Raw genomic sequence first — 24,299 nt, forward strand, 5'->3', positions numbered from 1 at the left:
GAGAGAGAGAGAGAGAGAGAGAGAGAGAGAGAGAGAGAGAGAGAGAGAGGAGAAGACAGCAATGCAAACTTAATGCAATATACTCTAATCCTATAAAATGGGAGAGGGGTCATTTCCAGTGAGATAGACCACGAATGTGTGTCTACAACTTCTGCTCTGGCACTTTAAATGCCAGGCTGAGTCTACACATAGAAAGTGATAGGGAGAAAGCTAATTATCCAAGTAAAATCAAGGACAATCAAATTAGTGACATTTATTCCCATAATTGAGTATTTGGCTCCACTTGAATAGCCAGTGGCCTGGGCTGGACTTACTTTTGATACTAAGTAGAAGTTGGAGGGAGTATAAAGATGGCTGAGACTTCAAAGACTAGAGGTTTCCTTTGAGAATTAACAGTAAAGGTAAGTTACTTCTGCAGCCTCTCACAAAGTGCTAGCCTGTGTTTTTTTTTTAAGATTTATTTATTTATTTTATGTATCTGAGTACACTGTCACTGTCTTCAGTCACCCCAGAAGAGGACATCAGATCCCATTACGGATGATTGTGAGGCACCATGTGGTTGGTGGAAATTGAACTCAGGGCCTCCGAAGGAACAGTCAGTGCTCTTAACCACTGAGCCATCTCTCCAGCCCCTAGCCTGTGTTACTTAATGCCATACTATAGTGCCAGTACACTCTGTGTGTGTATCTGTGTGTCTGTGCATGTCTCTTCATGTGTGTGCAAGCTACTCCTTCAAAAACAACATAAGAAGGCAAGATGAGATTTTTAAGCCAGAGGCCTTTCCTATAGCTCCCAACTCACTCAGGAACTAAGTTCTAAAATTACTAAATGATGGTATTTCTAGTGAATGCCTATAACCAAAAAGAGAAATATATTATTACCATAAGTTGGGCTATTTAGAGAAAGTGACACTTTACTTCGTAATTTCTGCACATTACCTTTTTTTAATAATTTATCTTGAAAAGGAAACACTTTTCCTGTGAAAGGAGGAAAATTTAATTACCTAAGTTAAAATGACTTCATGTTAGAAAACTATGTTTAATGAAGCATATTTCTGGGGAAACAAATGTTAGATATAGTAGAATAATGTAGTTACGTGTGTCTGTGTACTGTGTACATGTATGGTACACACATGTCATACCACCTGTGTGGAGATCAGAGATCCCTTAGTAGGAATGGCTCTTAGAACTTGAACTCAGGTTGCAGGCCTGAGGACAAATGTCTTTATCAGCTGGACCACCCCCCCTGCCCCTGAAAACATAAATATTTAAACCTTACAAAGTTTTAAGTTCTAACTTCCCACTATTTTCTTCTCTCGGTATAATTACTTTCACACCAATGTTTTCATATTTTCCTGTGTATGAGAATTCCCCATGATACTTAGCTCTTACATACAGCATAAGGGTCCATTGTTTCAACTAAGAACTCAGTAATGACAAGCGGTTAGGAATTAAAGGGGTATTAACCTGGCCAGACTTGGCAAGATGTTCAGTGATGATGGTGAAAGAGAGCAAAAACCTACTGTTGAGTTTTGGGGAACTTCCTAGAGGCCATGGTATATTACCAGAGGGATAAACCTGGCCTGTGGAGTCTTTGTTCAAGATCCAACTCTTCCTAAATCCTAAGAGAGTATGTACAGGTGATACCCAATGCACTTTCAAAGTAGGCTTCCTGGAATTCTGCCCCATAGTGCTTGCATTTATACTCACCCTTCTTAAAGTTTTTATACAGAATCTATATTGGTAATGTAGAGACCTTCTACACGAGTTCTATTGAGTAAGGTCAGGCTACCACACAGGGAGCTCCACCAAGTTATTTTACTTCAGGGTTCCTTCCCCAGGGATCCAGCATCATTTTTCATCTAGGTTTTATGGTCAGGAAACAGGGAGGTACAGGTGTGAAGCAGCTCTGCTCAAGGCTCCTCACTGAAAATGCACACTGCCCTTGTTTGTATGTGGAGAGCTCATTCAGTCAGAAATCAAGAGAAACCTCGTGACACCTGGCAGTGTACTACAGGACAACCACCGTGCATATAAAAGTGGAAAATGACTCTAAAGTAGATGAGCCACCAGGATTCCTGGAACTCTAGAATGTAAGAGTACCAAGTGAGTACCTCTAGAGAGATATTTGCCACACTGAAAAATGCCCTGGAAATTTTCTTTTGGATAGAAAATAACACCATAATTGCTCTTAGCATAGGGACAGCTATTTCTCATTATTTGCTTATCGGAGAAGAATCTACCTGAATTCTTCTAATGTCTATCTGGTTCATCACCAGTTAAGGATCAATCTTGTCTTCACTGTTAAAAACTTACGAAAACAGCGAATGAACGAATTATTCTGGGGAGAACATTTCTATGAAACTGTGCAGGCAAGAATTCTTGCCACAATTATATATGAGTCCGTGTATTTTATGAAAATCACAAGCTTACGGCAAATTGTTACTTTGAAAATATATGCACTCCATAAAAGTTGAACTAAATGTTGTTTAAATTCCACAAAAAAAATAAATAAATAAAGGTTGAGGATATAAAAATGTTCAGACACAGCACAAAAATTTTAGAAGGAGTTCTATGTTCCCCTGACAGTCTCTCGAAGGGAATCTGAATATTAAAAATAAACAACAAGGTTTGGAAGAGAAGACATTAATATTGCTAAAAGTAAGCTTTATAGAGGCCGTTAACCTCAAAATTGTACTAGTAGATGCCTCTTCAAAGATATTAAAAATATTTAAAATAACTCTGGGTTTTAATTTTTTTAAAAATAAAGCTATAAGGCCTAACTTTTGTTTTTGGTTGTTGTCTATAATTTTTGTCTTTTATATTATACTGTATCTACAGAGGCAACCAATACCTTCAATCCACTGTTTTATGCCTTGGCTTTCCCTCCTTTATTTCAAGGAAAGATCACTCTATTCTCCTAAATCCTTTGATAAGGATAGTACATGTCTGTGTCAGCTTATGTTAGTATATCTTCAGAACACCTCAGACAAGACAAGATACCTATGTTAAAAAAAAAAAAAATCAAGCATTTAGGAGGCAAACTTTGGCCTAAGAAATCAACCTAAGTCACCTTAATGAAGATGTCAATATTTGACAATTTGAGGATTATGGGAATTTAAATAGTGACAATGAGAAATGACAAAGAATGACAGGACAGTTATACTCCAGGCCTTGGCACTTCGTCGATTGAACACTCATATACACTCTAATCATTAACCACAGCTAATGTAGCTACGGACCAGTACAAGGTTGGTTTGAAGACCATGATGTTGCACATTCTTAATGCCAGGTAGTTTTGTACCTACCTCAAAGCCAGGGCTCACAGGAGACTGAAAGATGAAGTTGAGAGAGCAAAGAGTAGGCAAAGAGAATAAAGAGGAGAAAAAGAGAGAAAAATAAGGTTACTGGAGAAAAGTAATGCATATTAGTCAATGCTGATTAACATACACACATGTGCTATCATACCAAAGAAAAATGCTATACTAGTCAGCTTTGTGGACACACAAAATCCAAATTGGAAAATGCTTCTAAAATTTAAGTGCAACAGGAGGAACTAAGTCACAGATGCAAAACATTTTTGAGATGTGAGAAGTGGTTTAAAAAATACCCTTGGTCTTGGTAATGAGGGATGGTTTTTGTACCTTGTTGAAAACAAATTAGAGTCAAAATGAAGTATTTTTGACCTTTAAGTAAAAGATTAGGTTTTCTTCAAAATAATTCTTCCTCTCAATATGGAATGAAGAAAAAGGTCATTAATCAAATATTGCATAGTTGTTATTTGCCTGCAGTCAGTCGACAGTGAGGCGGGAAGCATAATCACAATTTGATTGGGGATACTTGCGCTGCCCACAGTAAGGTCTTCAAGAAGACAAATACAAACAGTGATGGGATAGCTCAGTGGTTAAGGACAATGGCTGCTCTTCCAGAGAGCCTGAGACCGATGGCTAGCACCCACGTGGCGGCTCACAACTGGCTGGAAACCCAGTTTTAGGGAAGCTGATGCCCGTTTCTCACTTCAGCTGACTCTAGGCATGCAAGTGCTGCACAGAACACCCTTGCATATAAAATAAAATTTAGACTTTAAATTACTTTAAAAGGAGTCAAGATAGGTCTATGGTGCATTTATTTTATTTTATTTTATTTTTGCTCTGTTGGTTTCTGATTTCACTCAAAGTTAAAATATCATTTGAAAGCAAAATATATAAATTTTAAAAGAAATGCTTCCATGAAAAATATAAAGTAAATAATTAAGCAGAGACGACTTATGGGAAATTTACATTGAATGTATTTTTTTTAATCTCTCTCTTTAAAACAAAGGAAAAGATATAGGTAGTTGTTCAATTTGATATCTAGTACCAAAAGAAAAGTGAACTCTGGTTGAAAATATTCTATAAAACCTGTAGCATGCACACTGATGTCAGTAATTTTCTTCCTACTTGCCAAACAAATTACTTTGTCTTCAGAAAAAATTGTATCACCTGTTTCTGAAATCTCTCTATCTTGATTTGCAGTATGTGGCCATTTAATTGGGGGTACTGGGGACTCTGTACAGTTATACTGAGGTGGCAACAAGGTAACTTAGCATCCAGTACTAGCTAAGCAGCTTGTGAGTTGATAAGGGTTACATGGGAACTAAGGGATGACAACTTCTCATTCAAACATAGAGCTACACATGGCTTCTGAGGAAAAGCCATTGTCTTGTATGTATGTACTATTATAGGACAAAAAAAAACAATGCAAAACAAAACCAAAACACCAAATAAGTTTCTAATTTCCAAAACAAGACAGTATCCTTGTCATCTATGTTCGTGGCATCCATAACTCATAGCTCTCTTCACTGCTGGCCTTGAGGACCTTTCTGTCTGGTCTCGGGTCAGAATCCATCTTTCAGATTCTGGTACGAGAATAATGGACAAGGCGAGATGCATTAACTCAATAATTCATCATTTTCCAAAAGGTATTTTTTCTCATAAAATACCTACGGGTTTCATGAGGGGGGAAAGTAATTCTATACTGATTTAGTTTGAGGACACTGACTTCATTATTGTGAGACTCCTTTGACCATTAATTACGCTTTATAGCTACTAAAACTTCCACTACATGGATGCTCCAAGAAGCATTTAACAATTTTATCTGTACAAGGTTTATTTATTTGTAATTTTTTGCATGGGCTTGTGTGTTATGTGTATGCATGTTCATGTGTGTGTTGGCATGTATATGTGTGTGTACACATGAGTGTGTGCATGAGGCCAGATGTTGACTTTGGGTGACTTCCTGGATAACTCTCCACTTTACATTCTGGGGTCAGGTCTCACTTGAACTCACAGCTTGAATACCCTTTCTCTCTTGCTGGAAGAGACAATGGGATTATAGGTGGTCAATTATGCCCGTATAGTTTTAATGTGAGTGATGGGGACCTTATTTCTGATCTTCTCACATGTGTTAAAAGTGACTATCCACTGATCCACCACTTCAGTCATGGTTGAAGAAAGACTGTTAAATAATTGTTTCATTAAAAAAAAAAAAAACAATAGAAAATAGACAACACCATTTTTTTCATCCTGTTGAGGTAGAATCATCAAAAATTTCCATAGATCACCAAGAAAGAAACCCATATTACAGTGCACATTCCATATGTATGTGGTATAGTGTAACAGCTTTTCTTTTGTTTGTCTTAAAGAACGATCATATGGGTTATATTGTTGTGTCTTTGGCAAAAGCCACTATAGAAGACAGTGTCAATCACAAAAATAAAAAACTCTTACATACAGCATAAGGGTCCATTGTTTCAACTAAGAACTCAGTAATGACAAGCGGTTAGGAATTAAAGGGGTATTAACCTGGCCAGACTTGGCAAGATGTTCAGTGATGATGGTGAAAGAGAGCAAAAACCTACTGTTGAGTTTTGGGGAACTTCCTAGAGGCCATGGTATATTACCAGAGGGATAAACCTGGCCTGTGGAGTCTTTGTTCAAGATCCAACTCTTCCTAAATCCTCTTGCTAAAACTTTTTAAACTAAATTAAAGGACTTTCATGATTTAATGAGTAATAACTGTGATGTAACATGTTATTCTTTCCTTATGTGATCTGTGATAAACATTTCCAATGACTTTCTATTTGGACAGCTATATTATACTTGTAGATCAGTGGTTCTCTACCTATGGGTCATGACCCCTTTGGAGGTCCCATATCCAATATTCTGCATATCTGACATATATATTACTGTTCATAACAGTAGAAGAATTATAGTTATGAAGTAGCAGTATGGTGTCACAACAGCATGAGGAACTGCATTAAAGGGTCACACCATTAGGAATATTGATAAACACTGATTTAGATAACTTTTTAAATTTACTTTACATCCTGATCATAGCCCCCTTCTTCCTCTCTTCCCAGTCCCACCCTGGTCCCCTCCCCTTCTCCTCAGGGAAGGGAACACCCCCTTAGGTACCATCCAACCCTGGGACATCTAGTCTCAGCAGGACTAGGCACATCCTCTATTTAGATAATATTAAAGTAGTAATTTATAAGAACTTAATAAGTGCATAAAGTTTTAGGTGTACATCTTGACAAAGTTTTGTGTATGTGTGTGTGTGTGTGTGTATCTATCTATCTATCTATCTATATATATATATATATATATATATATAGAGAGAGAGAGAGAGAGAGAGAGAGAGAGACTTCTTTTGATAATATGCAGAATTCTTCTAGCCTCATAGAAAGTTCATGTCAGCTCTCTCCCAGCTGACATCCCACTAAGAGGAAGCATTATTTTCCTATTCTTCAACCTAAATTGAATTTGCCTCAATTGGAATTCCTGTACCCACAAATATAGACTATTTTTTTATCTGCCTTCTTGTTTGAGATAGTGGTCTCATTATATTATCCAAACTGACCGTGAAATCTTATGTTCAAACATTGCATTTCCCTGAGCCTCCTGATTGGGAATGACAGGCCTGAACTACTACTGCCTGCTTTATTTCTTTATTTAAAATTGCTTTGCAAAATTCACCTATGTTGTTGAATGAATAGCAATTTATTAATCACACCGAATATATAGACATAACCTACTGAGTTAGTGTTGCTTTTGTGTATGTATTTTTAATGCTGAAAGCTACATTCATGAAAACTCAAAAATATGTTTGTCTAAATAAGACCTACATCATGCCATTGCCTGGTGACACACCAATGTGGATGGGGACAGCTCACCAAGCTCTACTTCTGCAATCGCTGGCTTCAGAGGGAGGATCAGGTTTCTCTGGGATGAATCCCTTGATAGATTATTCTAGTTCAAGTGAAATATGCACTTGAGAGACAGAGATAGAAGCACCTCTGTGCACTCCAGGGCAGTGCTGTCTACCTATCGAGGTCAAGGATAGCCTAGGTGACATGCTGTATATATTGAGAGCTTGTCTCAAAAGAAAAAACTGTCACATCTGCCATACACATATTCAATGAATTCCAGAAACATATACTCAGAACTCTATACTTACTTCATAGCTGTTCCATTCAACATACATCACCCAGCCTATCTGTGTGCACACTTTCTGGTTTAATGTAATTCTCAACTTGTGTGATGCCATATGATCTTAAAATTTTATATTTAAAAATTATATAATGCAACACTATATTCTATGTGTTTTCATGTATTGCAATCTTCCAGCTTTATTTTGTATTAGAATTTTTTTTATAGTAACACTATTGACATTTACATAATTTCAATGTCCTTATTCCAAACACTATGCCTTGCAATTACTACAGTTGCCCTACTACAAGCAGTGTAACTTTCAAAAATTTAAAAAAAAAAAAATCATGATTTTTATTTTTGAACTCAACCAAAGAACTTCAATGCAGAGTGTGTAGTGGCAATTATTTTAAAATAGACATTTTGATAATTACTTTTTATAAAAATATCCTTTATTCTAATTGATTCAAACATACAGGATACTCTAGACTCACATACATATCTTCTGAATATCACAAAGTTATAATCATCTAAGTTCTACATAGATGTAGCACCTATCTTCCAAAAATAGTTTCAGCTAAAGAAGATTGAAAAACCAAAGGCAATGTCAGCAAAAACACAACTAAGAATAGACTACAGATGTTGTCTCTTTGTTGTAAAGATGAGTGACCATTTGACACATTGTTCAGTGTACTACAAAATGTAAGTCATTTAATTGAAGATCACAAATACTCTCCATGTAAAGACAATTACAAATTGTCATACCTAACTCCAAAAACTTAGTTCCACTCATGTTTAAGGTGGATTTACTTGAACTTAGTAATTCTTACTTTTGTTTTTCATCGATTTCTGTTATAGCTATGCTATAATGTACCAGTGAATAGTCAGTGACAAGAGAAAGCTGGAGCTTCAAGCCATTAGTTGTTTCAGAACTCCATTCTGGTTGTAAATAACTTATACAATCATCACTCTTATTCTTTGGACAATGTTTGAAAAATTAATTTCCATAACAAATGCTTTCACAGTGTCCATTACCCATTTCACAGGCACAGAGATATTTTAATTAATGGCAGTTATTTTCATGGGACTTGCTAATGTCCAGGGATAAACCTGTATGACTATCAGTAATGCTAAGCAGTAAGGCTTTGGTGTTTTCATAAAGGTCAATTTCAGATCATAGCTCAGAGGAAATATTCAGAATGCTTCAAGTACTTGAGTCCTCTGCAGAGGAGACCACATCTTTTACAACATTAGCACATTTGTTCAAGCTGCTTAGGCCTTATGACCATGATGAAGCCTCACATATTTTTCAGTTTCACAAAGCTCGGGGAAGAAAGCAAACTCAAAGCTGTTGGATATTTGAGGATGCACAGACCAACCTACAACAGAGACCCAGGGGAAACACAGTCAGTAACATGGGGGCTGCGTCTCCCTCCCAGCATGCTCTCCTGGCCTGACACTGATAGCACAGCATCCTCCAGATTTCTCAAGCCAGTGGGGAACACATAAACAGCAGGTCATACCAGTAGAGGCTCATCAGGGGCACCGGTGGGGAACTCAGCCGATGCTGTGCGGACAGTACCGAGTCCAGTGAGGGAAACATTGGACAATCTTCTCCTCCTCACCCCACTGCAATTGTTGGGGATTTTAAATGCACATCTTTTATGGTAATTCAGACCACATCCTGAAAAACAAACATAAAAATAGCTCTCATTTCATCAGAAATTAAATCTATTCCATCATTACTTATAAATTAAGAATTTGAAAACATAGCACGACATCATTTTGTCTGATGCTACTTGGAAATACAAATTTTCCTCTGTGTTTTCTCGGAGTCTGTTCCTTATTTAAAAATGGTTATCAGATTCCTACTTTATTGTAAACACTCAACAACTTCCCTGGTTGTTTGATTGTTTAATTTTTATTTATGTATTTTTGACATTCTCAGTATAATGAACTTGGGTTTAGAGAGATCTACAAATAGGTTTACAAATAGATTAAACCATTTTTAGCTGTTATAGTTTTAAATGTATATGGGCACATAGTGGAGAAAATTAATTATAGTTCATCACAAGTTTGGCATGAGACTGATCTTAAGCTTGTCTCTGCAACTTGTATACATGACCCTGAACAATTATAGATGGGAATCTGTAAAATAGAGACAAAAATAACTGCTTCACAGAAACAAGAAAATATAAAGTATATACACTTGTTGCTTTCCAAGTAGCAGGTAGATGGAAAAATATTTCCCACTTTGGGAAGTTTTATTTTCCTCGTGTGTGTGTGTGTGTGTGTGTGTGTGTGTGTGTGTGTGTATGTGTGTATGCTATGCATCTTCCCCACATAGCTGGCACCTGTTACTCACAATTTCCCTATGTGTCACAAATAGGTCAGACAACTTGTCATAAAACATACTTCACAGTTCTTCTACCTAGATATGTAGAGTTTGTAGAAGCTATGGCCCTGGGTATGGCTCCCCCTGAGAGCAAAATGAGATGTATTCACTTGCTTATAGTTTTGTGGGTATGTGGAATGCAAAAGTTATGAAGTCATAGAAGTATCTAACAAGATTTCAAAGAAATGCCTGGGAGGATAGGTACTAGAGCAGTTAAGCGTTCCTGTAGGCCTGAAAGGGCAATGGATGGCAGTATGAGAGAGATGATGAAGATGCAATGGAGACCCAGCAAATTTGGAGATGCCAGGAAAATGGGATGTTGGCTGAGCAAAGATCATCATCGTTGAGTGCAAGGCCTAAGAGAGACTACCTGAGCTACATACAGCCAGCAAAGCCATTAGAGCAGGGCTATCTAGGTCAGCTAGGGAACACTCCCTGCTGCCTTGGAGCCTAGATGCTGGGAATGAAGCTACAAGACTTGATATTTGCACTTCTGGGTATTGGCCTTGTTTGGTATGGTGATTCTTCTTTGTTATTTTAAAGCATCTTTTTGAATTTGAATGCTTACCCTGCTTCACTAAGGTTTGGAAGTATGAAACAAACAAACAAGAACCAAACCAAACCAAACAGGTAAGAGGTCCAGAGGGGACTTGGACTTGGAATGTTGACAGATGCTGGCATAGTGGAGTTATGGCGCTTCTTGGTGGTGGACCCAGTACATTTTGCATGATGAGACTGACATACAGCTTTTGGGCAGCTAAGACAGAGTGTGACAGTTTGCATTTTGAATGCCTACTGGATGTTCCTGTGTTGATGACTGCCCAGCTGACAGACTGTTGGAAGGTATAGGAATGTTAGGAGGAAGGGATTAGTTAGAAAAATATGTCACTGGGGACATGCCTGAAAGTGCATTTGTCTCAAATGCCAATCTCTCGGCTGTCATGAGGTAAGTGATACTGCTTAGCTGTGAATTCTTTGTCCTGGTGTTCTGCCTCATTGTAGACCCAGAGACAATAGAACCAAGTAAGAAGGGACTTAAATGCCTGACACTGGGAGTGTAGCCATATCTTTCCCTCTTTAAAGTTCTAAATGTTGTGTTAAAATGAAAGAAATCTAGTCAAAACAACACACCCACCCGTGGCATGGTTTCTTCTAGCTTTCTCTGAACTTCCATTTCATGGGTATGAATTAAACAATTATGGCAAGATTATTTACAGGTTGTATTCCAAAAGGGTAACCATAATGGCCACACTTCAAGGCACATCATTTTCCAAAATTAAGACTACAGGGGAGGGATGAATGAGCCTTTGGGACTACAGGGTAGTGTTCTTGCACACTGAGTTATCAAGTTTGTCATACCACTGTCCGTGAGAAACCATACATGGGAGTGCCATTCTTCTCATTCAGCATCAGGGTGATCTTGGATGGTTTGATTCTCCACTCAAATCTCGGGATCCTTTTAAAGCTAATTATTGCAATTTCTGGCTTAAATAAGATGAAAATCTTAGTTTTAATTTCTGGCTAATATATACCATGCACTACAGTCTGGAAAACTTGAGGAAAGGGGTGAGAATTAGTTTTATAGATGAGGTAAGGAATGTCAAAGACAGGAAACTTAAGAACTGAACAAAATATTCCATAAATGGGGGCAGAGGTATCAAGATGACAGGAGGATGATTATGAGCGAGGACAGTGTCATCCAAGGCACACAGAAGCTGCAGCTGCAGCGCACTAATTAACTGTGGAGAGGGCAGAAAAGAACTCACCTTCACATTTAAGGCCTTGGCGCACCAACCCCCACAGCATTTCTCCACAGTGATCACAGAAAGCTGGGGCTCTGTATGAATGAACGAAGAGAGCATGGGGCCGGATCTGGAAGTCTTCAAAGGTGGCTGAAGCTGCAGAAAGAGCATATTGCAAAAGAGATTGAGTAGATATACCCATCTGCAAACAAGCATGCCAGGCAATCGGTGAGTAAACAGGGGGGTAACCCTGAAAACTAAGGTATGGAAAACCAGCCACACATAGTGCTGCACATTTGTGATCAGCACGCGGAAGATGGAAGCAAGAAGATCTAGGGCCAGCCTTTGGTATAGAGTGTTTTCAGGGTTATCTTAGGCTATATGACACATAGTCTTTACACCCTACAAATCATACAGAAAATGAGATGTAGCATGGCTTGTACTTTCAGTCATTAGGTTTAAGCATCTGGCCCCTGGTTGGTTGACCACGCTCCAGAGGATGCCACACACTCATAGATTTATGGGGATCATGAATTAGACTCAGGAGTCATGAGGCAGAAAATCAATAGGGGAGTGAGTGTGAATCTGGGAGGAGCCAAGGAGGGCAGTGGAAACAGACTATGATCAAAATACACTGCCTGCTTGTATAAAATTCTCAATGGATTAATAAAAGCATTATACTAAAAGTATTTTGTTCCTCCCCTAAGGTATTCAAATGCATTAATAAAATAAAAAAGTGACAGACTGAATTTAAACACTGCTTTCAGATAAGACAAACAGTATAAGGAGGAACATTAAAGTGTAACTGGAGTACAGAAGTCTGATTACATCCTTCCGCTGGCCACCTTCTTCGTGGAGGGACAGAGATGGATTAACACTTGAAACCTGAAACCAAACATTCAAAGTGTAACCTCTAAATAACCCTGAATCCTCTTCATGAGCACATCAAGAAGAGGGATTAATGGTCTCTTCTGAGATGGACATGGATAAACTGCGTGCATGACGGAGGGCCCTTTTGTTATTTTCTAAGTACTGCCTATTTCATGAAGTATGCATAAAGACAACTAATGCACATGAGTTCAGCTATACGGTTCAATGTACGTTTTTAGGTCATGAAAGTGGCCTATGTTTCCGTTATTGCTCAAATTAAGGAAAAGAAAGTGAAAGACTGGTAGAGTTGCATCTTTCAGACTTCTGTGCAGTTGTAAGCTCATGTGCAATGCTCACTACTAAGGCAGATGGTACTCCCCTGGCAACCAGGAGAGCTGCAAGAACCACTGACATCACCTAAGAGACAGCACACATAATCACCATGAACCTCAGCATCTCCATCCTGGGGAGAGAAGAGTGGCATGATCATGGTATTCTCTAGCCCCTTAAGCCCCTTAAAATCTGAATCTCCACTCAGAACAGAAGACAATCCTGGAGGCTCAGTTCCTCAGGTTTTATACCTAGTGAATTTTGGCGAAAATATATTGCAAATCAGATACTATGTTGATTAACAATATTATTGGCAATGCTTTTCTAACTCAATCAGTAAAATGTATGGTTACGATTCAAGGTACCAATTATACACACTGGTGATTGGGTCAAGGATTTTCCAATCTGGAGAACGTTAAATTCTCCTTGAACTTTATCTCTTGAACTCACAAGCAAGTTTTCCCCAAGACCATTAAAGAAAATGCCTGAATTCATTGTGCCAATCCTTCACTCATAGCCCCCTTCACCATTGAATCTACCTTTTCCAGGACCAAACAACTATGACAATACTATGACAGTAATTAGTTGAATAATTATTGCAGTTTTCAAAATAAGAAACGCTAGAATTTGACAATACAAATAGCAAGCTGCGTTGAGACATTTGAGGAATTAATCAGGAAGAATATAAATAATTAAACTAAAGATTTTCAATGACACCTCCCGCTCCAATTTATGGCAGAGAGATTTGTGTTTTTTTGTTTTTTTTAAAAAAGGGATTAACATTCATAAGCAGTTAGCACCCTTGACTTATGTTTAAATGCCACATTACTAAAGTTCAATTTTAATATTCTCCTGTTAATTTTAGAATAATTAAATACATTTTTAAAATAAAACTACTAAGCATGGTGAGGTTTTGCATCCATTTGAAATCAAAGTACAACATCCATTCATTATGAATTTACCTGTTCTGCACCCTGGGGGAAATCAGCATTAGCTGAGTATATGCATGCCGGCTCCCCTAATCACAAAATCGCACTTCAGAGATAATCACCTAGCACAGGCAAACAAAGTGAAGGCTGCAATTCCATTTCATTTAAGTTTTGGAATCAAAATGGACAGATAAGAATAGGAATATTAGCATGTCTAGAGATTCCAAGAAGGGAACAATGAGCCTGTCATAATCAATCAGCCGACCTAAATTAAAACGATATGACAGAGAAACAAACTGAGCACAATGGGCCCTCATACTGGTATTTGTGTCTCTTTGATTTGCTCTATTCACAGGCTATTGTTACACTCCAGCATGCAAGAGAGGAGAAAATGACATGCTTTCCTTAGTCACCGAGCGTTTGAAACAGGTAATTGAGCCAAAAATCTTAATATAATCAGTAGTTCTTTACAGGTTCATTATAAATTGTTGGACAAAATGGACTAAACTGGTTAGCAGCACAGAGGAAATGAGGCTTCTGAAGCAAAATAAATCATCTCTGGAGGTCAAAACTATTTGCATAATAAAGTAAAACAATGTCAGATCTTCCATGATTTTCAGTAAAATTTTTAACATCTATTTTGGCAATTTGGGAGCAGGATTAACTCTTTGCAGATGTGACAGGTTGGGACTGGTAGTTGACAAAGATGTGATTAACATGCTTTAAACACCATTTTATTTGATGTTTCTTCAAATAATCTAAGATGCTGATATTGTTACCCAACTATCCATATGAAAAATCTTGAACAGAAATGAAGGTATGATCTGAGTAGTGTAGAATCTGGACTTGGCCAGGCTCGACAAGAGAATTGTACACACTCAGTTATCACACCTTAATATTTCCTTAAAAATAAACTAGAGAAGTTTATAATCATTGAAAAAAGATTATTTTAAAACAGTGTCATTATGTGTGGTAGAACACAGTAGTCCCAACAACACAGAGAAAACAGGAGTTGCTCTAAGCTCAACTGGTTAGCAGTACAGAGGAAATGAGGCTTCTGAAGCTAGTACATTCAGGCCAATATAGGCCTGAATATAGAAGATGCTGTTTCCCAAGATCAAAGGAAAGCTGGACACTGCAACCCAATGTGGCATTTAACCTTCAATAAGTATGTATTCTTACATCAGAATGTTATAAAAATGTTAGGGAAATTAAAAAATACCATTTCTGTTTTTATCAGTCTATTAAAACATATGTTGCATAAAATTTCTGATTTCAAATCCATCCTATTTAATTAGTTCAAGCAATAATTGTATTTAAAAACCAGGGTAATCAGTAGTTTCTAATGAATTGTAGCTTGTGCTACATGATAACCCATGTCATCACACGAGTCTTCAAGTCTAACTCAAGACCAATGCTTTGAAGGTTCTCATAACTCTGAAGACATCTTCTTCCTTAGCATGAAGAGTATTTAAAGACGTGTGAATGCCAGTACCCCATACACATTCACAGTGTTGCTGTATCAGCCTCCCAGTCCTCAAACATATCTGTAACAGACACGTAAAAGTCAGCTTTTGAACTCGCTCTTTTCCAGGTAGGAGGACCCCACTCTACATCATTTTACAGCATTTGTAAAGACTCAAGCCATCGGAAGCCTTTATTTAGATCCTTCAGTACTCTTTGTAACCACTACTCACTGTTCACTTCTAATCACAAGCCTTAAATTTAAGTTTTCCATGCCTTCTAAAGTCAATCCACACAGGTGTTAATGGCCTAAAGCACAGATTTCGGTTATATCATGCTTTATTTATCATGCTTTGGATAGATTGACCCAAAGCCCACTATGCAATAGTTGATGAAAGAAGGTTATCTGTTAATGTGAGGTAGAACCAGGACCATACATAATTGGAAAGTGTATCAATATTAGTAGAGAAAGTAATCATGAGTTCTTAAATCTGTCTCTGAAGGCATCCTACACTGCACTGTAGGGTAGGTAGTTTAAAATACAGAGAACAGACAAGAGAAGGGAGAAAAAATCATATAACGTCTATAATAAGATTATCTTTTGTATAATTGCTCAACTATAAGATTATCTTTTGTGTAATTACTATGTCTTCTTCACACTTATCTAGTAGACTGTGATGATGGTTTGCTAATTCGATTCCAAACTTCTGAGTGATGCCAACAGATGAGTTCTGCATCCAAAGGACCGAGACCTGTGCCTCAGTGATGGTAGGATCCCACCTGGGTCTGTCTCCGTGCTGTTCCCTCCCTCCAGTCCACACAAACCTGTCCTTAGGGGTTGGATAGACATGCTTCTTCTCCATGTCATGTCTGTTACATATTCTCTCTGTGTGCACAACTACTGAAATTATCCTCACCTTGCAGAGTTTATTAAACCTGGGAAGAGTAAGCTTTAGGAAGACCCCAAAACACCCAAACCAGCAATATCATTCAATGAGTTTTTATTCAACCACTTGCCATATCTTCACATAGTTGAGAAGATAAAAAAATAATTTTCCACTTTTGACTTAACAATCTCATGTGGAAAATATGAGTGAGGTATATTGACAAAAACATAGGGTGCTCTGAATATATACCATGCCAGAAATCATAGTAACCATGACAACAACAGAACATGTAGTTAAAGTCACTCACTAGGCAGCTCAGATAGTTCTGGAAGTTTTAAGTGTGTGACTCAGTAAGAAAAGATGGAAAGCAAAGCCGAATATGTTATATTACATACATCTATGTTATATTACATGCATCTATGTTATATTACATGCATCTACTAAACATTCTTTTGAATAACAAACACAGTAATAACACACACACACACACACACACACACACACACACATAGTTCTACCTGGAAAAGCATAATGCAATGTAAGTTAGCAACATAAAACAACCTACTCTAATAAAGGGTAAACTGATGTAAACAGAAAGGAAATGTACCAGAGACAGAAGTGGCTGTGCAAAAGCAGGTGAGGTAGGAAAGACTAGGACAAGGCTGAAGAAAATACAAAAATGTCTTGGGGCAGCTTTTTAAGTGGACACATGAGAAGAATAGGAGGCGGGAGTCTGACCCATCATGGTTAGGAGTTAAATTCTAAAGTACAAAATGAGGCAAACAATTCCATTGCAATATTGCTTAGTACTTTCTATAACAAATGGACCAACTTTAATAAAACAGAGGCAGGAAGAACATGTTCCAGAAGAAAATCAAGTTTAGAGGGCATAAGCAGATTATCCAAGACTCAAGGTCTTTAAATATTTTTTTTTTGTTATTGTTGTAATTGCTGTTTTTGTTCTACATAGGCTTCTCTCTGTGTAGTATTGGCTGTCCTGGAACTCACTCGTCAGACCAGGCTGGCCTTATACTAAAAGACCTGCTTGCTCTGCCTTCCTAGTGCTGGGATTAAAGGTGTGGGCCACCAGGCACAGCTCTAAATGAATAATATTTAACAGACCCAAATAAATAGTATTTGAGGTCAGAGAAGCTGTCTAACATGGAATCAACTATATACATTACTTTACTTTTATTTTAAATTTTATGTACATAGGTGTTTTGCCTACATATAGATAGATATAGAGATAGAAATAGAGATAGAGATAGAGATAGAGATAGAGATAGAGATAGAGATAGAGATAGAGATAGAGATAGATATCTGTGTATCTCATGCATGCCTGGTGACAGCAAAGGCCAAAAGATGGAGCTCATGCCCCAGGAATGCAGTTACAAATGGTTAATGGATGCTAAGAATTGAGCCATGGTCCTCTAGAAAGGCTGGCAGCATGCTTAAACACTGATTAAGCTCTCTGCACCTATATACGTTTTTTTTAATTATTTATTTTTGAGTATATAGTATATTTACATCATCCTCCATTCTGTTTTCCTAAAACCTCCCTCTCCCTCTCCCTCTCTCTCTCTCTCTCTCTCTCTCTCTCTCTCTCTCTCTCTCTCTCACACACACACACACACTTTCTTGCTCTTTTTTTATATTTATATCTCTTTTCATATATATATATATATATATATATATATATATATATNACACACACACACACACACACACACACACACACACACACACACACACACACACAAACACACATTCCTAAGTATATAAGTACAACGTACTCATTTTGGTTTTTGGTGTTTTTAGGGTTGATCATTTGGTACTGCATAGCACACCTGTTTTCTCTTTCCTAGAGAAAACCATGTCTCCCACTCATGGAATTCCTTAGTTGCCTGTAGTTCTTTTTCCCTACAGGGGTGAGAAATCCTTAACTCTTAATGAAATCTTACTGTGTACAGTAAAAATTTTACAAAGACTTCCTCTACAAGAATAAAAATATTTTAATAAAAATAAAAAGTTCTACAGAAAAGGAAGGAAGATATTTAGACCTACTTGAAATCAACTATTTCATAAAGTGGTATTTTTAAAAAAATAGTTTGTAAGGACAAGAACTCAATAGGAAGATATAAATAATAATCTAGAGATATAGTGTACACATGAATTTAAAATAAGCTAAAACCACAACAGATCAACAGAGGTGGGCCATTTTACAAAAAATCATTCATAATTAACAAACATGGGAGATCTACATCTTAGACTCTAAGCCTTTGGTCGGAGTCTCTGGGAGAGAGAGGCTCATGTTAAATCCTGCACTCATTAAGGAGCCTATCAGGCCCTTAGGGTTAGTTCCAAACCCAGATAACATAGAGAGCCCTGATCAAACTCTATGAAACCCTAAACAAAACCAGAATAAAGAGGAGAAAAAAATTGAGAGGAAGGAGTGGGGTCAGAGTTGATATGAAAAACAAGACAGGACATATATATAGTATACATGTATGAAAGTATGAAAACATGTATTAATAGAAAAGTAAAAATTAAAAATAATCTTATCTTACAGTCTCTTAGTATAATCACAATAGATTTATTCACAATAATTAAAATTTATAAGTCACAAAAAGCTAATTATGTTTACTGATTTCAGGTATGCAGGATATAATCATAGCATTCAGGGGAAATTTTCTCTATACTGTTAGAAACCACACTTGATGCTCAGGTGATATTCTATTAGGGAAATGACTAACCATTCTATGTGACAATGAAAAAAATTCTTTGCCTCCACCCTTCACTCACTCCTTTTCCTTGAACCACAAGACAGCAAGACATAAGAAATGTTTCATGGCAGTATTAGCTCCTATTCAAGAGGTCGTTCATGATGTACTCATGAAGGGGTTACAGTTAATCCCCAAGATGGCTTTTTCATAAGGCTTTGAGCTCCATAGCCATCATAGAACATTTATTTCAGAGATGGCACATAGGTGTAAATAGCAACAAAACAGACATAAGAAGTATTTGTTAACTGTAATATTAACTGCAACAGATAGATAGATAGATAGATAGATAGATAGATAGATAGATAGATAGATAGATAGATAGAAAAGATACAAAATGAAAATATTGTAGGATATCTCTGTCCACATTGAAACAAGTTGGTCAAGAACAATCTCTTTTCCCACCATTATGGTTGAAACTTTCCTTCTTTTAAACATCTTCCCTTGTGTTTCGTAAGTAGGTAGGCTTATCTTTCTGACTCCTAACTGTTCTATACCTCATCTCCCCTGCTTGGAGAAGTTTCTCTGATCTTGCTGCATGTTCACCACCATCTGTGGTAAACTGCCACTTTCTCTGCTCTATACCCTCGTGAGCATACTTAGTTAAACAATTAGTTCTTTGACAATTTAATATATGTTTATAGTGAATATATATATATATATATATATATATATATATATATATATATATACACACATAGGAAGTATTTGTTTACTGTAATATTAACTGCAACAGGTATATATATATATATATATATATATATATATATATATACACATGTATATATATATATAGTGATTACTATTATCCCCCCTACCTCCTCTCATCCTCCCTCCTCTTCTGAACATTCTCTCTTTTTTTTTCCTTTTTTAAAAAAAATTTTTTTATAATATTCTCTCTCTTACATAAAAAAAAAACTATTTGTTTTGTTTTGTGACACAAGATTTAGTCAAAGATATCAATGTGATTGACCATGGGTTTGGAGATATCCATTGATGCCTTCTGGTCTCAGCAGTGGATAAACAACTGAAGAGGTCTCATCCTTTCCCAGAATCAGATGTTCAGCAGTAAGGAGTAAGACCTTGTAAGTCCTTTTCCCATCCATGAGTGATTGCCAGTCTTGTTCATACTCAATGAAGACTCCTTCAACTTCTGTGAGTTCCTTAACACAGTGGTTGCATCCTACCTAAAGAATGACATTTCATATTCATTCTCCCTGTCTACCTACTCTCAACATCATGGGCAGCCCCTTGCTACAAAGGCAGGCTTCTATGATTAAGGATGGGATCAGCTTTTATCTCTGGGTGTAAACATAGGAATCTAGAAGTCAGTTTGAAAGCTTGTCCATTTAGTAATACAGTAGTACCCTTGACAACTTTACAGTTGGCTTGACAACTTTCGGGACATAGGTTGTTGTCTAGGCATACAGAAAACACATGGCTTCCCTCCTTTGGAGAGGCCTCAAATTCAATCACAGAGAAGTCAGAAGTATCAAAGTGTGACCCACACTTAACTATCATTATTTACAATGGTTGGTATTATCGTGACCATCAGTACTAATGGGAAGGAATGAAGCTCTTTATTACCAGCCAACAGCACTTAAATCTAAAGATTTTAGGACCTATTGCTACTTGTTCTACTTAAAGAATATTTGCACTCCAGAGGAAATGGATTTTCCTCCACTGTTCTGGTTAACCATAATTAAATACAGCTAAGTCCATATGGCTGTTTCTCGTTCCTTCTCTAATGTGAATCAATTAACAGTCAGGCATTGCAGTAAAGAGAGAAGGGTCACCATATCCTGATGGGACTGAATGACAAATGCCACAGCTGGAAAGAGATTAGAGAGCATCTCAGGTCAAGAAAGAATGTAAATGGTTACCCCATGTGTCTAGCGCTGAGAAAAAAAGAAAATTAAGTAAAAATGTCATGGAGTCAAATTCGAGCTAATGAGTGCATGCTCCGCAGGTACTCTGAACAGAGGAAAGAAAGGTCAAGTCTGCTGCTTAGAAAGTGCCGTCATGTACAGGAGATTTTATACCTCTAAAAAGGATAATGACCTAATTTACATGAGGACCACCAGCATACAAATTACTCTTTAGGCTCTCAACTAAAGGACTGTAGGCAAAGACTATGTATAGCATTATACAGAAATGTGGGTTTCATGGGACCAACAGCATCACTGTTTTCCAATATATTTGCATGTAGAGGCTCCAAGCCATGTGCCAATATGCTTGGCTTCAGGTTTTTGAAAGTCTCGCTGTATTTTTCATAAAACTGATACTTACATCTGTTTTTTAAGTATAAATTCCCCAAAGCTGGGAAATTCAACCAGTGTTCCTCCAGATCGAAAGGGTTCAACTACTGCTGAATCTCTTACCACTCTGCTGGCGTTCTCACTGCCAACGAAGAGAACTGGCTGTGGACAGGGTGAGCATTGTGCTGATGGACACCTACAGTATTTGGAACCTGTTATTATGATTTCAGTTACACATATGAAACATTTTGATCCAACCCACCTCGCATTGTTTCCTCTCTAGTTCTTTCTTTCCCATAACTCAACCTCCATTTTTCTCCCCAATTGCATGTGCTCTTCTATTTTAACCACCTAAACCCAGTTAGAACTACCCATATGTGTTCCTTCCTCAACACTCAACAGCACTGGCTGCCAATAGCTCTTCTGCTGGGAATGGGATTTTATTAGTTCCCCTTCCTACTGACCGACTCCATCCATGCTGTAACTATGATTGGCTTGATTTTGCACAAGTCTTGTGCATATTGTCATGGCCACTGACTCTTCATATATCCAGTGGGGCTGTCATGTCTGGCAAATACTGTTTCCCAGCAGATACCGATCACTTCTGGCTCTTAGGGATCTTTCCAACCCTTCTGTGGTAATTCCTGAGCCTTCTGGAAGGGAGTATGATGCATATGTCACATTCAGAGCTGGATATTTCACAGTCTGTTATTATCTAGATGTTGAACAGTTGTTAATCACAATCTACTATAAAAAAGTATCTCTGATGGGGGTTGATAGATGTACTAATCATTGAGTATAAAAATAATAATCTAACTGGCAATTTATTAGTGTCTATTTACTAAATTATTGCTAGAAGGCTCTTCAGTACACCCTAGAACTGCCCAGAAACAAGTTATTGGTTCAGTTAATGGCACCAGGCAAAATTCTATCTTGTGGATCAGAACTTGAATCCAATCAGAAAGTGGCTGATTATTCCTGGAATATCTATGCCACAATTATACAAGTAGGAATATCTTGCCAGGGCAATTGCATTGGTTATCACAAGGTTCACAGCTGTGTAAGAGTTTTGATGACACCTCTCCCCGGTATGGAGTAGAGAATCATCCAGTAGAGAATCTTCCAGCACCATAAAAGCCACAATGAAATCCTCCTAGGCAGGACCAGCATTCTTATCCGTGATTCAAGTATATGGTATGTTCAGCAGTAGGAACTTCCCTCCCAGCTCTCACAGGATAGCAAGGCAACAGCTGTAGACTGTAATATAGGTTTACACCGATATCTTATAGTAAAATACTTTTCATTTCTATTAATTTCTAAATATTAAAAATCTTCATTTATATTTTCCAGTAAGGGATATTGAAATATAGTTACCTTAATTAAAATTTGTTCACTTTACATATATTTAACTATATTTAGACCAAAACTGAAATGCACAATAACCCTTTAATCCACACCCAGATTTTTATGGGTCCTTTTGTACAGAATGTCCTCTCCTAACCTTTCCCATAGTAATCTTTAGGTTTTTTTTTCTTTCTCTTCTTTCACAGACTATCAAACAGGTTTTGACTCTTTCTGTCTGTCTGTCTGTCTGTCTGTCTGTCTGTCTGTCTGTCTGTCTGTCTACCTACCTACCTATACAAAGCAACAGATAGCCACCCATATTGTTGTGAACAGCTGCAACCCAGGAGTTCTTCTGTTGCTGGACACTACTTGATTTGGCTGAAAAGTCTTAATTCCTATTTATTACTTCACTCCTTTCACCAACAGCAACCTAGAGATTTATTAGGGTCTCTGAGCAGAGGGACAGCTGTGAGCTAAAGGAAAAAAAGGCGGGGAACTTGGAACAACAAACCCAGGAAGAGGTGCAAGATGAAAGTGGCATGAATGTGTGGATGCTAACACCAAACCTCTGTGATGAAATTAGCTCCTCTGCCTATTTTAATTAAATGAAGGCATTAGTTTACATTAATTGTTCACTTTCAGCATTGCTGTGGATCTTAGGAAGGACTTCACACCTGCTAGGCAAGCAACTGACCACTGAGTTACTTCCTCAGCTCCTCCAAAGCAGGAATAAGATCTCTGCTATTAAATTAAGATTATATGAAAATATATTCACTAAAAACTAGTCTCTACATGCCCTTCAAAACCAGTACACTGAAAGCAATCCTTTTCCTCAGATTTATTGTGGGTAACTTCCTAAATATTTGAATATATGCCATTTTTGTAAAAGTTTAAAGGAATAGGGAAAGTAAACATGACCAAAATATAATATATACGTATAAAAATGGTACAGTGCAATCTATTGTTTTGTACAAAATAATACACTCTAATAAAATTTACAAAAAAGGGATGTCTTCTCCATACATACTTTTATACAGGTACTCTATGCTTAGAAAAACGGAATGAACAACTGAGCATTCTTCTTAAATACTCCACAGTACATGATTTCATTGATATTTTTACCTATTTATAAGATTTAGTGTCTGTCCATAACTTCTTTTTTTCTTTCAAATGGCTATAATTGACTCAAAGAATATTTGTCAAAATAATTTAAATGAAATATATATTCCAAGTACTGTATTAATTTGTACCATTTTCATTTGGTATATAAAATTATGACAGACACATTTCAAGAAATAAACATATTTTGTACCTTTATTAAAGTTTAACTCTAAATATAATACAAACTCAAATATAATCCCAAACAGTAAAATTTCTCATGGGAAATCTAGAAGAAAACTGTTTTTTTTTTTTTGTTTTTTTTTTTTTTCCCTGCCCCCTGTTCCCTTTGGCTTTCCTTGCTTTGCTTTATTTATTTATTTATTTATTTATTTATTTATTTATTTACTTATTTATTTATGAGAGGATGAGGTGGGGACAGAACTGCCCATATCTTGAGTGAGTCTCAAAGTTTCTATGTAACTGAGATGGCCCTGAGTTTCTGATCCTCCTTGAGCTGCAGGAGTGCTGGCATTACAAGAATATGCCATCAATTCCATAGCACATGGAACTCAGTCAAATCAAGGGCTTTATAAACAAAAAGAAACATTCCACCAACACTGAGATGTCTTAGGTACTAAGAAAAAGTGCATCTCAGATCTGAAAAATGATAAAACAACAAATTAAAAATATTTCATTTTGGGGTGTGTACTGGATAGCTTTGTGTCAACTTG

General features: G+C 37.1%; 1 protein-coding gene across 3 annotated transcripts in view; it reads right to left on the reverse strand.

The window, feature by feature from the left end:
* Prkd1 (protein kinase D1) overlaps positions 1 to 24,299 on the reverse strand; it is a 292,314-nt gene that overhangs the window by 62,715 nt on the left and 205,300 nt on the right. For 2 of the 3 annotated variants that reach the window (XM_021201591.1, XM_029540841.1), the window contains exons 3-5: positions 11,630 to 11,761; positions 8,992 to 9,152; positions 3,308 to 3,331 (exon numbers count right to left, since the gene is read on the reverse strand). In XM_021201591.1, coding sequence (XP_021057250.1) covers positions 3,308 to 3,331; positions 8,992 to 9,152; positions 11,630 to 11,761 — 317 coding nt within the window. The remainder of the gene's footprint in view (positions 1 to 3,307; positions 3,332 to 8,991; positions 9,153 to 11,629; positions 11,762 to 24,299) is intronic. The other variant, XM_021201592.2, reaches the window with a different exon arrangement.

Source organism: Mus pahari, chromosome 7 (genome assembly GCF_900095145.1).
Source record: "Mus pahari chromosome 7, PAHARI_EIJ_v1.1, whole genome shotgun sequence".
Lineage (NCBI taxonomy): Eukaryota > Metazoa > Chordata > Mammalia > Rodentia > Muridae > Mus > Mus pahari.